A 13,673-nucleotide genomic window follows, 5' to 3' on the forward strand; every position below is an offset into this window, starting at 1 on the left:
CTAATGATGGATGCAGCACCTGACAATCAATTGCATCTGGTCCACGACCACATGAGATTCCACCTCCTTGCCAAAAATGTAAAGATCTACAGATCTGTTAACTTCCTCTGTGATGACCTGGTGTTTGCTTCAAGTAATACTCTCTTCCTTGCCTTATGTGCTACCTTAGCTCAAAAAGCACACAGGCCCACTGCCTGGAGTTACACTAGATGCGACTCCACTTACTGCAACTTGGCTACCGCTGTGCAACTGAGAGATTCACGAGATGACCTCTAAAAACAAAAGCTGTGGTACTAGAGAAAGGGTTGCCAACTAGTTGACACAGTCTTCAATTATGCTGCTATTACACTGAAACACATGTAATGTAGGTGTAGCTTTAGAAAAAAGAAACATCTCAATTTGTGAAATGAAGTAAAGAAGGTCATTGTAAAACCACACCACCAGTGGAGCAGACACAGCTAGGATTCATCCAGTTTGTTTGGAAAACAAAATTTACCACTCTCCTCAGCCTCTGATTAGTCATGCCTCATTTTTTAAGTACAGCAGGAATTTTCTGTGTATTTGTAAATATATTAGAAATGAACTGGAAATTTTACTTCAAAATTTAGGTCCAAATTTCTAACTTTGACACATTCAGATTACAGTACAAATCTTCAAAATTTTGCCAAAACCTGGGGGGCACGTGAACTTTTAATTACCACAGTGTTGCCTATGTGGGAAAACCTAAGAAAGATAAGGTTAGCTAACTGAAAATGTAAAGATTAATAAAAAAAGTTATCAAATGCACAGCTTTCATTTCATTAAAACCTGTTTGAAGTACTGCATAGGCACCATATTCCATTTGTTATACCAACGTGCACATTTGTGAGTTTCCACCATTATTCAGAAAGATAACAGACGTATATTCTATGTATTCTTTAATCTTTGTAATTTATAAGTGTCTTATTTTCATGATTCCACAACTCTGGACTATAAAACGTCACATCAGAGTAGGTTTAATCCCACATTTATACAAATAAAGCATGCCCACCTGTCTCCCAGCAAGTAAAAAATGCTACCCCTGCAAAAAATGGCCACCGCTTTGTTTAAAAGGCATGTTTTCACAGACATGCAGTTCTTGTATCCATATGTATTGGCTTTGTGTGGTAAGGTTTTGGTAGCAGGGGGTGGGGGTTACAGGGGTGGCTTCTGTGAGAAGCTGCTGGAAGCTTCCCCCATGTCCGACAAAGCCAATGCCAGCCGGCTCTAAGACGGACCCGCCGCTGGCCAAGGCCGAGCCCATCAGCGACGGTGGTAGTGCCTCTGGGAGAACAGATTTAAGAAGGAAAAAAAGTTGCTGGGACACACAGAAACGGCAGCCAGGAAGAGGAGTGCGAACATGCAAGAGAAACAACCCTGCAGACCCCAAGGTCAGTGAAGAAGGAGGGGGAGGAGGTGCTCCAGGCGCCGGAGCAGAGATTCCCCTGCAGCCCGTGGGGAAGACCATGGTGAGGCAGGCTGTCCCCCTGCAGCCCAGGGAGGTCCACGGTGGAGCAGATATCCACCTGCAGCCCGTGGAGGACCCCACGCCGGAGCAGGTGGATGCCCGAAGGAGGCCGTGACCCCGTGGGAAGCCTGTGCTGGAGCAGGCTCCTGGCAGGACCTGCGGATCTGTGGAGAGAGGAGCCCACGCTGGAGCAGGTTTTCTGGCAGGACTTGTGACCCCGTGGGGGACCCACGCTGGAGCAGTGTGCTCCTGAAGGACTGCACGCCGTGGAAGGAACCCACGTTGGAGCAGTTCATGAAGAAGCAGCCTGTGGGAATGACCCCACGCTGGAGAAGTTCATGGAGGACTGTCTCCCGTGGGAGGGACCCCATGCTGGAGCAGAGGAAGAGTGTGATGAGTCCTGCCCCTCAGGAGGATGAAGCAGTAGAAATAACGTGTGATGAACTGACCGTAAACCCCATTCCCCGTCCCCCTGTGCCGCTGGGGGGGTTGGTAGAGAATCTGGGAGTCAAGTTGTGCCCGGGAAGAAGGGAGGGGTGAAGGGAAGGTGTTCTGAGATTTGGTTTTATTTCTCATTACCCTACTCGTTGACTGGTGATAAATTGAGTTAATTTTCCCCAAGTTGAGTCTGTTTTGCCCATGACGGTAATTGGTGAGTGATCTCTCCTGTCCTTATCTCAACCCACGAGCCTTTTGTTATATTTTCTCTCCCCGTCCAGCTGAGGAGTGACAGAACAGCTTTGGTGGCCACCCGGTGTTCAGCCAGGGCCAACCTACCACACCATAAAATTAACTGGACTAACAGTTATGAGAATGAATTGAAGACGCTATAAAAGTACAGCACACAAGCTAGTGTAAAAGGTAGAAGTATTTTGTCTTTACCTATAATATCAAACGCCCTAACGAGATACTTAACACAAGAGAATTACATTTAGGAGAAATCTAAAAAAGGTGTTTATTTTCTGTGTAGATACAGATGAATCCTGGAGATGACGTTCTTTACCCATATACTTCCACCCCAAGTACATTGATCAGGCAAAGAACAACAAAGGATAAGACAGTTTGCTGAAGTTACAGTTACATACACCTCTAGCAACTTTCTTGATATACATGTATTTGGGTGAATCAACAGAAGCCAAAATACAGTTCAGGTTATAGCAGATCATACATCAAACCAGAAATAGCCTAGAAAGCTGCTTCTTGATATTTCATTAGCAATTTTTAAAGCATTTCTATTAATGAATGTTTCTATCAATTACAGCTATGGAAAGTGCTGCTTAAACACAGATTTATATTAAAAATTACACAGAACAACATGCTTTTTTACATTTTTATTGAATGTAATATTTAAACAATTTCATAAACCACTAAAGCATAAAAGACTGTCTGCTCATGATGCTTCCAATCTTCTTTTCCTCCATTTTTCCACATAGAACTTGAATGTCTCCTATAAATAGAGTGGAATAAACAAGTTCAACATTGTTTCAACTAAAAAGTTACTAATTCTGAACAAAATCTTATGTCCTGTCAAAAGCCAAATCTATTATTCTGTCATGCAAAACTAGACCTGTATTGAAGTCTGTATAATTAAGAGAAACACCAGAGAGGATAAAAGCAAAAGGAAAACCTTGCCAAAAATGCATAATGAAGCTTCTATTACAAAATGCAATAATATAATCAATTTCATTTTAAAAAGAAAATACTTTTTAACTGCAATCTGTAATTGTGCCAAAGAGATTATGAGACATTTTTAAAGACCAAGCTGCATTAGAGAAAAATTGAACAGGGAAATCAAAAAATGAATAATTTCAGTGACTTTGAAAAAACACTCTTATTTTCACTAGCTACATGTAAGAAACAGACATTCTAGGTTTTAAACTTACACAGTCCAATAAAATTTCAATTATAAATTATGTCAAGGTTGCAGAAAAAAAATCCACAGCTCTTAAAAAGCTAAACCAAATATTTTATGCCAAAATTTTCTCCAATTCTTTGCAAACTAAGAAAAGAAAATCACATTTATCATGAAGCAATGCAGAGAAACAACATACAATCAGGTCTTCATGGAACTATAGAAAAACACTTATTTTAGAATATAAGAAGTGGCTAGAAAATGGCAATAAAAAGTTTGCTTAGAGAGGAAAACCAGAATAAGTCTTTAAAGTCTGCTTCGCTAAAATGGTACTAGTAGACTGTTAGTCAAAGGAATGATGTGAAAGAAGTATTTACAGTCTTGACAGATTTAGTCATGCCACTTGTCACCCTCAAATAAGATATATTTGCACAGTTGCATATATCTGCTGGCAAGGCAGCTAGAAGCAAAGCTTCTTTTAATTAGAAAAGTTAATTCCTACAGTTCTAAAATCCCATCCTACTAAAGCAGCAACTTGTACTAGATAGAAAACAGGTAATTAATGCAAACTAAAACCCATTAATTGTTAATGAAATAAACATTCTATAAGCCTTTTTAAGTTCAATGGCTTAGATAAATGTCCCAAGGACATTTGATAGAAGTACACCTGTAGATGAGTGCCTGATAAAGATCAGGTAGTTTAGATATCGTAAGCCCCAAGAGGTTTTATTTCTTCAAGTCAAATCCAATGCAAGATTACTATAGTTCCTACAACACTCAGTACTTCATACATTACCTCCTTTGAGGAGTCTCTGCAGAGATTTAATCCCTATGTAATTATTCATGCAATTTGTTTTATTAACACTGAACATACACAATTCTGCAGATCTATTTCCTAATTAAGAAATACTCACAGGGGGTTCAGTGAAAGGGACAGGCTCTCCTACTTTCTTCAGAAAAGCTGCTAAAGATTTCAGAGACAGCTCATGCAGCTGTATATTCTTTGCTTTTGTTTTCTCATACACAGCCTTTACAGAAGCAACATCCCCATCCAATTCTGAGGGAAAAAAAAAAAACAAACTGAAAACAACCCCCCCCCATTGGTAAAGTGTTCCTCTTTTCACCTGTCTCCATGATGTCACACATTCCTACTACTTGCCAAAACATATTCTAAATATTTTAATATACAATATTCCAAATATTCCAGATATTATTTATATCCTACTGATAATTCACATAAAAGAACAGAACATACAGCCATTCTAGCTTTCCTTTTTATTTGAGGCTGGATGATCAATTCCTTCAAGCATGTGCTGGAACCACAAAGAAGTAGGAGCTGCACAGTGAGAACACACCACTCTAGGATGTGAAATACAAAGCCATGTGCCTCTTTCTGAAGCAAGTGATAAAAAATAAGAACAAAAGCTAAAACAAAAGCCACCCAAGTTCAGCATGTGAGAACTCTAGAACAGAATTTAATCCCTTAAGTAAGGGCAGAATATTGTTACAGTTACAGGTGCTGGGTACATCAAAACTATAACCTAAAGGAACACAGAAAACAAAGGTCAGATGCTCATTTTAGAACACAAACAAAAACCTGTTTCATCCTATTGAGCAGGAGACAATTTTTGCTGACCCACTAACACTATGACAAACCTTAACTGCTTAAGTAACCAATAACATTTTTTCTGGATATTCCATAAAAGGCACCATCCCCTGCAACAGGTTTTAAGTAGTCCGTTCTTCATTTATTTAAAACACTGCTCACTTCTAGCTGTAGAAAAGTGCAATGTATTTCTCCTTCCTCTAAAGTGGGAGAGGGCAGAAACTCCTCCTACATTGACTCATGCTTAACCATAGACTTTTCTGCTGCTCAGATATTTGCCTGAGACACATCAGGATGAAATTGAAGTGACCCCTGACATTTTCACTGTTGTCCTCAGGGTCCTAGAAGCAGTACAACAGTTCCTAGCACCTTGTAAACAACAAGGAAGCCATCATGTCCAGTTAAATGCATTTTGTTGCTTGGAAAAATGCAAAGATCTGCAGTATGGGAGCTGTCTCAGGTTCTTACTTGTTCACATTTGGAAACATCATCTTCACAACCATAGGGGCTATAAAACCAATAGTTCTACAAGAAAAAAAAAGCTTTAATTACGCAGAAATGGATAGCTGGTGTCCCTTTCTCATGAGAAAAAGCTTCCCACTCACGTCTGGCAAGTGGCTGAGCTCCTTTTCGAATGTGGGATGCTACCGCAGAAACTGCATGAAGTGATGGTTTAATGAAAGCCTAAGAGAAATCATTAACTTTCTATTTTAAAGAAATAGATGTATTTACTGTATGGAAAACAAACAAAAAAGAGCTAATACGTAGACTGTGTTTAATGGACCATGCAAATGTGATTTTACATATTTCCTTTTTCTAGAAGGTATACAGGACAAAGAAAGGAGTAAATGTCCCTTTATTTGTTCAGTTGTGGATGTCTGATAAACGATCAGACTTCTTTCAGCTGTGATCTATATTCTACTATATATTTGCTAAACACATAAACACTTATTTTATTTGTCCATTTATTTTGATAACTAGCAACAGTAACCAACTGTAGTAATAGTACTCTGTTATCTTTCATTCCCCCTTCTAACTAATTAAAAATAACAATGTACCTGACAGGAGAATAATTTGTTTCCTAGAAAATGATGATACTACAAGGTTGGACTTGGACAAAAATGAGAAATCATGTTTTAAAGCTTACTAACTGTAAAATGAAAAAAAAGAAATGAAAAAAAAGATCTTTATTTCTAGCCCTATTGGCTCGAACACAACCTAAGCACAGCCTTCTAAATTTCTGTTGTGCTAAATATTTTGCTGATGATCATTTTAACTGCCAAATGAGACTACCATACTCACCATTGCAGAAAGTATAAAAAATGGAAGAGAAGGGATGAGGGGAAGACGTAGCTGAACTGCTGTTCATGTGTACAGGTCTGTACATATTATACATGGTGGCGACAGAATATAGTAAATGCCCCTGAATATCCTCAGAGTAGGACAACACCTTACTTCTTTAAAACAGAAAGATGTAATAGAAAATGCAAAGATACCCTAGTACAACTGACCCAGTCCAGCCCTGGTAAAGTGGATCAAGTAACTGATGTGCACTCTTCTACCTGATACAGGAGTGGAATTGATGTCTCATACAGGTGAGGTACTTGTACAGAATAACCTGGGAACAGCTTTTCAAACTCTTCATGCTGGTACTGAATGTCTCCTCCAGAACTTGCTACGAGTCAGCTACATCTCTGCCTAAAGAAACTACAGCAACCATCTGTTCACATACAGTGTGGCTTCACATGTTGAATACACTCTAACCGCTGTTTTAGGTATAATAGAGCAAGTGATTGATTCTCTGCAATCTCTTTACGAAATCGTTGTACTATGATGTAGTTGGAAAGGATATTGAAAAAATTAATTAGTTCACTTATGGTATTTTTACTGAGCTAAAAGCAGTAAAGGGCTAATGATAGCATAAAGAAGCAAGTACAGTGCTGGTGACAAAGGGCATTTTTTTTTTTTTTTTTTATAAAAACATGTTAGAAAACTTACCCTGCTGTGAATGAAACTGTAGGGCTAAACAATTTTGGTAGTGATTGCTGCTTTGAACGTTACTAAGCAAGTGATTTTTTAAAGTTAGATACTATATCATGAGAAATTCTACAACTTGATTCAAATACAGTGAAGTTTTTATTCCTTTAACACCATACCGTGGGTTTGGGTTGAAGTATTTTACTTAATTATTCCTATTTATCTCTTCTGTGATAGATTGGAGCATAAGGGTTTCTGTCATTGTATCTTTTTGCTTGTAATACACATGTGAAGAATATTTGCTCCCTGTAATAAAACTGGAGGACCATATTGGAGTACACAAGGCAAAGGACACTACAGCAAAGAGATGCAAGCTTCCAACTGAGTGTTGCCATAGGGGCTATATTTCCTGGTTTTTCAAGAGTGAGTGTTGCAAATAAACATACTTAAATAAGCAACTTGATTTTTTAGAGCTGTTCCTCTCTGGCTTCAACTATAAAGAGAACTGATTAGCACTTCAAATCTACTATTTAGGTAAATCCAGATGAAGGCATCTGGAATATTAACTTTGGCTAAATTAAAACAGGTATATAAAGAATCTACACTAATAACAATAAGGTCCTTGCACATTACTGATAAAAGTAATCATGGTTTTGAAACACACACGTAAAAGGAAACAATACACTTATTACATGTTTTGGGGGAAAAAAAGCAAGGTTCATTTTAAAAGCCATTCATTTCTACAGTATTTCTCTCCATGGGTTAGGATGGATTCTTTTTTATTCCACAAAGACCCTACTTAGCCTCTATTGTAGCAGTATCCTTTAATCTAATATAGCTCCTTTTGTAAAGGACTGCGGCGGTTGTTTGCTTTTCCAACCTAATAGCTAGGACAGTATACAGATCCAACAGACTTAAGCAACAAAAACCTCAGACAAACCCCGCCACCTCTTTGTGGCTCAAAATGTAAAGCAAGTTACACAGTGTAGATCCTACTCCCCTTTCTAAGGGTTTCCATGACCTTTCTGAATGTCTCAAGAGTTCTTACTAAAAAAACTATTCCAAGGAGAGTAAATTACCATAACATCTCATGAGGTAACGGTATGCAATTTCCATATCTAGATGCTCAGGAATCAGTTCTAGAAGTGTCTCTATCTTCTTTGCCTATGAAATTTAATGCACAGACAAAAAGAGCATTAACTTCAAATCTTAAACAACAAAATAAAATTGCCAAATTTAGAGTAATTTCAGAACTTTTAAGTGAAATGAACTGTACTGGTAACAAGGAATGGATTGTGCAACTGAAAGTAGACATCATAACGTCCTTCCCAAAATTTCATATGCAGATATCAAATACTCAAAGAAATTAGGCACAAAATAAAACAAACAAAATGCGGGACTAATATCCATACTAAAGCAGGCCAAACATTAGTTTCTCAATTTTCTTTTTTTTTAAGGAAGCAATTAATGTATTAATGAGAATATGTCAGGATTTCAACCAATTTAAAAAAAAATGCAAACCACTCGGCAGCCTTCACTGACCTAGAGGTCAATGGTAGCTATGATCAGTGCTTAAAAGAAGTCAGATCATTAACTAATGTGCTTAAATTCGGAACCTCCCTCCCTCAACCTCTGATTCCAGTTTCAAAACCTCTCAGGTCTTGAATTTAAAAAAGTTTATAGAAATTACTAACATCTTTATCACATGCTACTAACTTCTATGTGTTATTAGAATTTCAGCTTGAAAGCTAGAAAAACCTCAAGTTTTTAAATTTCTTCTACAGACACCAAAAGATGGTGATTATCATCATCATATTTATCATCATCACTTCAACAGAAGAACTTTTAATCTCTGAGTATTTAAAGGCAAGTTCCACAAACCATAAATGTGCATTTTCCCTCATCTGAAAAGTATTTATTCTAGTTTGTGTATTAACTGCCTCCTGATGCTGCCACTCTATGAAAGAAAAATCAATGTGGTTTTGCATGCGTGTGTGTTTGGGGCTGGTTTTTTTGTTGTTCAGTGATGGAGTTTGTGGGGGTTGTTTTGGGGGGAGGGGGGGTTGTGTGTGGTGGTTTTTTTGTTTCGTTGGGTTTTGGGGGTTTTTTTGTTTGTTTGGTTGGTTTTTTACTTTGAGGAGGGCATATGAGGAGGGAGGGACAGGAGTAGAGCAGACACATAAATGAGAGCATTTTGAATTATAGGGAATTAGCACAAAGCCACGAATCTAAACAGATGCTCAAACTAGATACATGCCCAAACCACCATAACAATAATATGAAATCTGTCTTTTAATGTAAACATAGAGGTATTTTATCATTAGAGAGAGGCTGAGTTTTTAACTTGCGTTTGTATTCCTACAATGTAGCCAACAAAATAAGTACTTTCAGGTTGTGATACTGAACTGGATAGTGCAGTAAAACATTTAAAGCACAATGTCTGTAGGATATAAAGTATAACATCAAAAATGCAGGAAATTACTGGAACAATAGAAAAATATTAACTACACCCTTCTTTCCATCATGCTCCATAAACTGTTCCTTTAAATGTAACCAGCTCTGCAAACTAACCTCCCCCCTCCCCAAGAAACCTCATAAAGCTGTCAACTGTGAAGTTCAATATCCAAAACACTTCAACAAAGGCTGATGAAATAGTATTTTGCTACATATACAATGATATACATGAAAAAAATACTATACCTGTCCAGGTTTAGATGCTGATCTAGCCATAAAACTCACTAAAGTTCTCTTCTCCTCAACTAATGCACCACACCTCTGAAGAAAAAGAAAGAAATAATGTAGCAGTCATGAGTAAGTTAGTGATAAACAAAATGACTAAGGTGAAAATTTCAAACTACAGATGTTTAAAATAATATACTAATATATTACTTATTTACAAGGTAAATAACTGACCATTAGTTTAAAAAAACCAAAACAAACCAAAACCAAAACCAAACCAACAATCCCCCCGCCCCCCCCCGAAACACCACCACCGAACATAGGAAACAAGTTCATTTCATGCACCATTTTGGTAAACATTGTTTTTAAAATGGTAGCATAAAGTTTGTTTAAAACAAAAGGGGAAAGAATTAAACTAATACTTCAACATACCACAAAAACGAGGTTTAGGACTGCAAAAGAATGAAAAAAAGAAACACTATTCCTCTCCAATTATACTGCCAAGCATTCACAAGTGAGCTAGGGATCATAAGGTTAATTATACATTTAATAAGGTGTCAGGGAGATAACTGCTCGTTTCTTTATAAAAATTAAAATGTACAAAGCAAGTTCTCTTTAAAGTATAATTACCTACACTTATGCATACAAAGGACTGATTTCAATCTCTCTATTTTATAAAAGGCTTTCACTGCAATAGACAGGGTTTGAGAGGGAGAAGTTGAACTTAGAAAAGTTTAAGACAGACCAGATAAATCAAAAATCTATCTTACTTTAGAAACTAGGGCAAAATAAAATATACAAGACAATATTTTTGTGTATATTCCTCAAAGGTGTCAGTCTTAAAATTCTTACAATGCACAGTGCTTTTTACCAGCTGTAAGATATTTTATCAGTACCAAAATGCACAGGAAGAGAATATTGTGCATGGAAAAATACACAAACCACAAATTTACTACATTCAATTAGTATTTTAGACATATGTAAACAAGAAATTCTGGTTTATGCTATTATGAATATACTATATATGTAATATGGTTTTAATAGCAAAAGTAACTGAACGCATTTGTTGGTATGCATTCTTCTCAAAAAATGGTCTTGGATTATCATAAAAGATCTGGTGGATGAAGCAGAACTTCTCCTTTAGCAGCTTAAAATACTTAGGAACTGGTAAATGAGTAGTATGCACTACCAGGAGATGGTAAGAGGCCTCAATCTGAGGCAGGAGCCTAGCACACAGAACAATCTGCAGAATCAGGGTGACTGCTGGACTGCCACCTGCTGGGATGAGCCTCCCTGACGGAGCCTGTTTGTGCACGCTGCCAGCAGCAGCTCCCATCACCCACAGTTCATCCCACCTCTGGCTCGGCTTTGTCTTTAGCTCTGTACAAGTGGCATGAATACAGCTGCCTCATTCCTTGAGGATTGCTAACTCAGCTGAGACTGTGGCCCAGAGACCGCCATTTTTCTTCTAATGCATCTGTGACACTCAAGGATATAGAAAGCAAATCCAGCTTTTAATAAACCTTGAATTCAGCATATACAATATTAGAGCAATCAGGTGAAATAAGGTCCATGAAAAGCAAACATTGCCTGCTTCTGGTTTGCAAACTGTACAGCTGTTAAGACACTTTTATGTTTATAGCACTTAAGAAATTATGAGAGAAGTTGCAAGGAAATGGTTTGCAAGAAGCAACTGCTGTCTAGCAGAAAACTTAGAATATTTGCTTTGGACAGAATTTCAAGCAATATACAAATCCTCCTTTTTTGCTGTTAGAAGACAAAAAACCTTCTGACTCTGGCACCCACTACTACTACTAGTACTAGAGTACTAGCTCACAGTTTGGAATAGTCTAAACTGTTGCTACTGCTACTCACACTGTAATTCAAAAGCATACCAATACTAGCCTATGCTATACAACACCTCTTTTTGACTATTTCTCAGTTAACCTTTGAAGAGCTGTAAGCATTTCTGTACCTCTCTTGTTATGTCATTACCTGTATCAGTGATCTGGCATCATCCACTCTGTCTGCACTGACATATTGAAGGAAAAGATCTGTGACAGGTCTGTAAATTCCAAACCGACTGGCCAGTCGTTCTGCCATCACACCAACTGCAAAATGATGAGTACGTAAGGAAAATCTTCGATTGAAAAGCCACTTTTGTAAACTTCACAGGCGTGATTTATGCTGACTGAGCAGGTTTTACATGTAATGGCTCTTTCATAACACCTCTGTCTAGTCAGAATATTTAAGCATCATTGCAATTAACTTACATTTTTCCAAACCTGGTTCTAATCCTTCCTCAGACACCTTTCTTAACAAATAGGAAATATTTTTGACAGCTTGATCAGGATTCTGTGCACCAGAGATAAGCAGAGGCTCAAGGTATTCCACAGCAGCATCAAGGTCATTGCTAGGAAAAGAGATTGAACTAGCTTAGTTTATGAAATCAAGATTTCTACACCTAAAGAAACACTTATATTAAAGTTTTTGTTTTCTACATTAAGGTTGTATTTCCCAGGAATGGCTGAGTACCTGTGACTTCATTCAGAAATTGTAAAAGCAAAACCATTTATGACTGAATGAATAAATTAACCCATAAATAAATTTTTTATGACCTTCGACCTGTACAAAGCCTAAGTAATTTTGACACATTTTTTTCCTCATTAGGAAAGAAGAGTTCAGCTAACTGCTTTAGGAAAATGTGTTTTGCAAATCTAGAAGGCAAAATCAAAACATTAAGGGAAAGTATCTGAATAATTAATGCACGCAACTCAAGTATTTTTTTTAATGCTATTCAGTTAATTATTTACCCAATTTTTCCCATGCCTGCCTTTTTGGATGCAAAAGACAATACTAAATGTCATTTGGTCAGTACCTTTGCCTAAACACTTTTAATCCTATGGCTTAAGTATAGCAAATGCTGATAAAATAACGCAGGAAGTATTCACCAAAGTATAAACTCTACTTATAGCATTCTAAAAAGTTCAAATGACAACATCTCTTATCAGTCCACTCTAAAAACTAATTTAATTGAAAAAGACATTGGAGCACGATGAATGCTTTTAGGTGAAGCAGAAATGCAGCACATTGGAAAGCTATGAAAAATGCTTTGAAAACTGTATCAGAAACATGACTCTACCAATAAATGAACAGGTATTAAAAATACCTGTAAAAATCTCTTTTTCATAGTTCTCAAGGTACAGCTTGCAGATATTTAAGAATATGTAAGGTACATATTATTTGTGCTGCTGTTAAGTCTTTTCATACATCCAAGCTAGTTTCAGTATAGGAAAAGAAAAGTTGATGCTGTTTAAATAACCTGTGCCTGCATAACAGTGATTTATTTATTTATTCTTGTCACCAATCTACATCTTAAGAACATAGCATGACTTTGCAACACTTTTATAACATGGCAATATAGGAAAATATGCAGCTTATGAGACAAATCCTGAAGTATCTCTCCTATTTGGACTGTTTAATTTCGGCTAAAGTCAATGCACTAAAACTGTGCCAAGGACCACTGAGATCTAAGTATTTACAGGATCAGTCCTTTATAGACAGATTGTTTTTCAGTGGCTGAAAACATAGTGAGCTCACTACTAGAACTGGCCTGCATGGTTCTCCTTCAATTCAAGTGCTCTTGTTGTTCCAAACACTGCAGTGACTATTCTCTCTGGCCTGGCATGCCTGAGGTGATCAGGTATCTGTTATGTACTATACAGTTCTACAGGTTTCCTGCCAAGTTAGACACAGGAGCTCTACCTGATGAAACTGGTTTGAAATAAAATAATGGAATATGTAGGATTCCTGAAGACTGGCTCCTGCAAAGGATATTTGAGAAGTTCATAGTATGCCCTTTCTCCCAGAAGTGCTTCCCCCATGCAGTTTTATACAAAGGATAAACTAGCACAGTACCAAAGTATCAACTAAAACAAAAATGCGAGGCAGAACATGATACTGAATCAAAACAGTTGAATCAAGGATACTCAAAGTGTGGGGATATTTATCATGATTGAAACTGTGGCCTAAAACAGCATAGCAGCCAATTTTTTATAATTCTGACAAAAAAG

General features: G+C 37.3%; 1 protein-coding gene across 2 annotated transcripts in view; it reads right to left on the minus strand.

Annotated features, from left to right (window-relative positions):
* Positions 1-2,416: 2,416 nt before the first annotated feature.
* LRPPRC (leucine rich pentatricopeptide repeat containing) overlaps positions 2,417-13,673 on the minus strand; it is a 92,875-nt gene continuing 81,618 nt past the window's right edge. For both annotated transcript variants that reach the window (XM_030035071.1, XM_030035070.1), the window contains exons 33-38: positions 11,874-12,013; positions 11,596-11,711; positions 9,622-9,696; positions 8,001-8,085; positions 4,253-4,395; positions 2,417-2,933 (exon numbers count right to left, since the gene is read on the minus strand). In XM_030035071.1, the coding sequence (XP_029890931.1) occupies positions 2,877-2,933; positions 4,253-4,395; positions 8,001-8,085; positions 9,622-9,696; positions 11,596-11,711; positions 11,874-12,013 (616 nt within the window). In that variant the 3' untranslated portion in view covers positions 2,417-2,876. The remainder of the gene's footprint in view (positions 2,934-4,252; positions 4,396-8,000; positions 8,086-9,621; positions 9,697-11,595; positions 11,712-11,873; positions 12,014-13,673) is intronic.

This window comes from Aquila chrysaetos, chromosome 13 (assembly GCF_900496995.4).
Source record: "Aquila chrysaetos chrysaetos chromosome 13, bAquChr1.4, whole genome shotgun sequence".
Lineage (NCBI taxonomy): Eukaryota > Metazoa > Chordata > Aves > Accipitriformes > Accipitridae > Aquila > Aquila chrysaetos.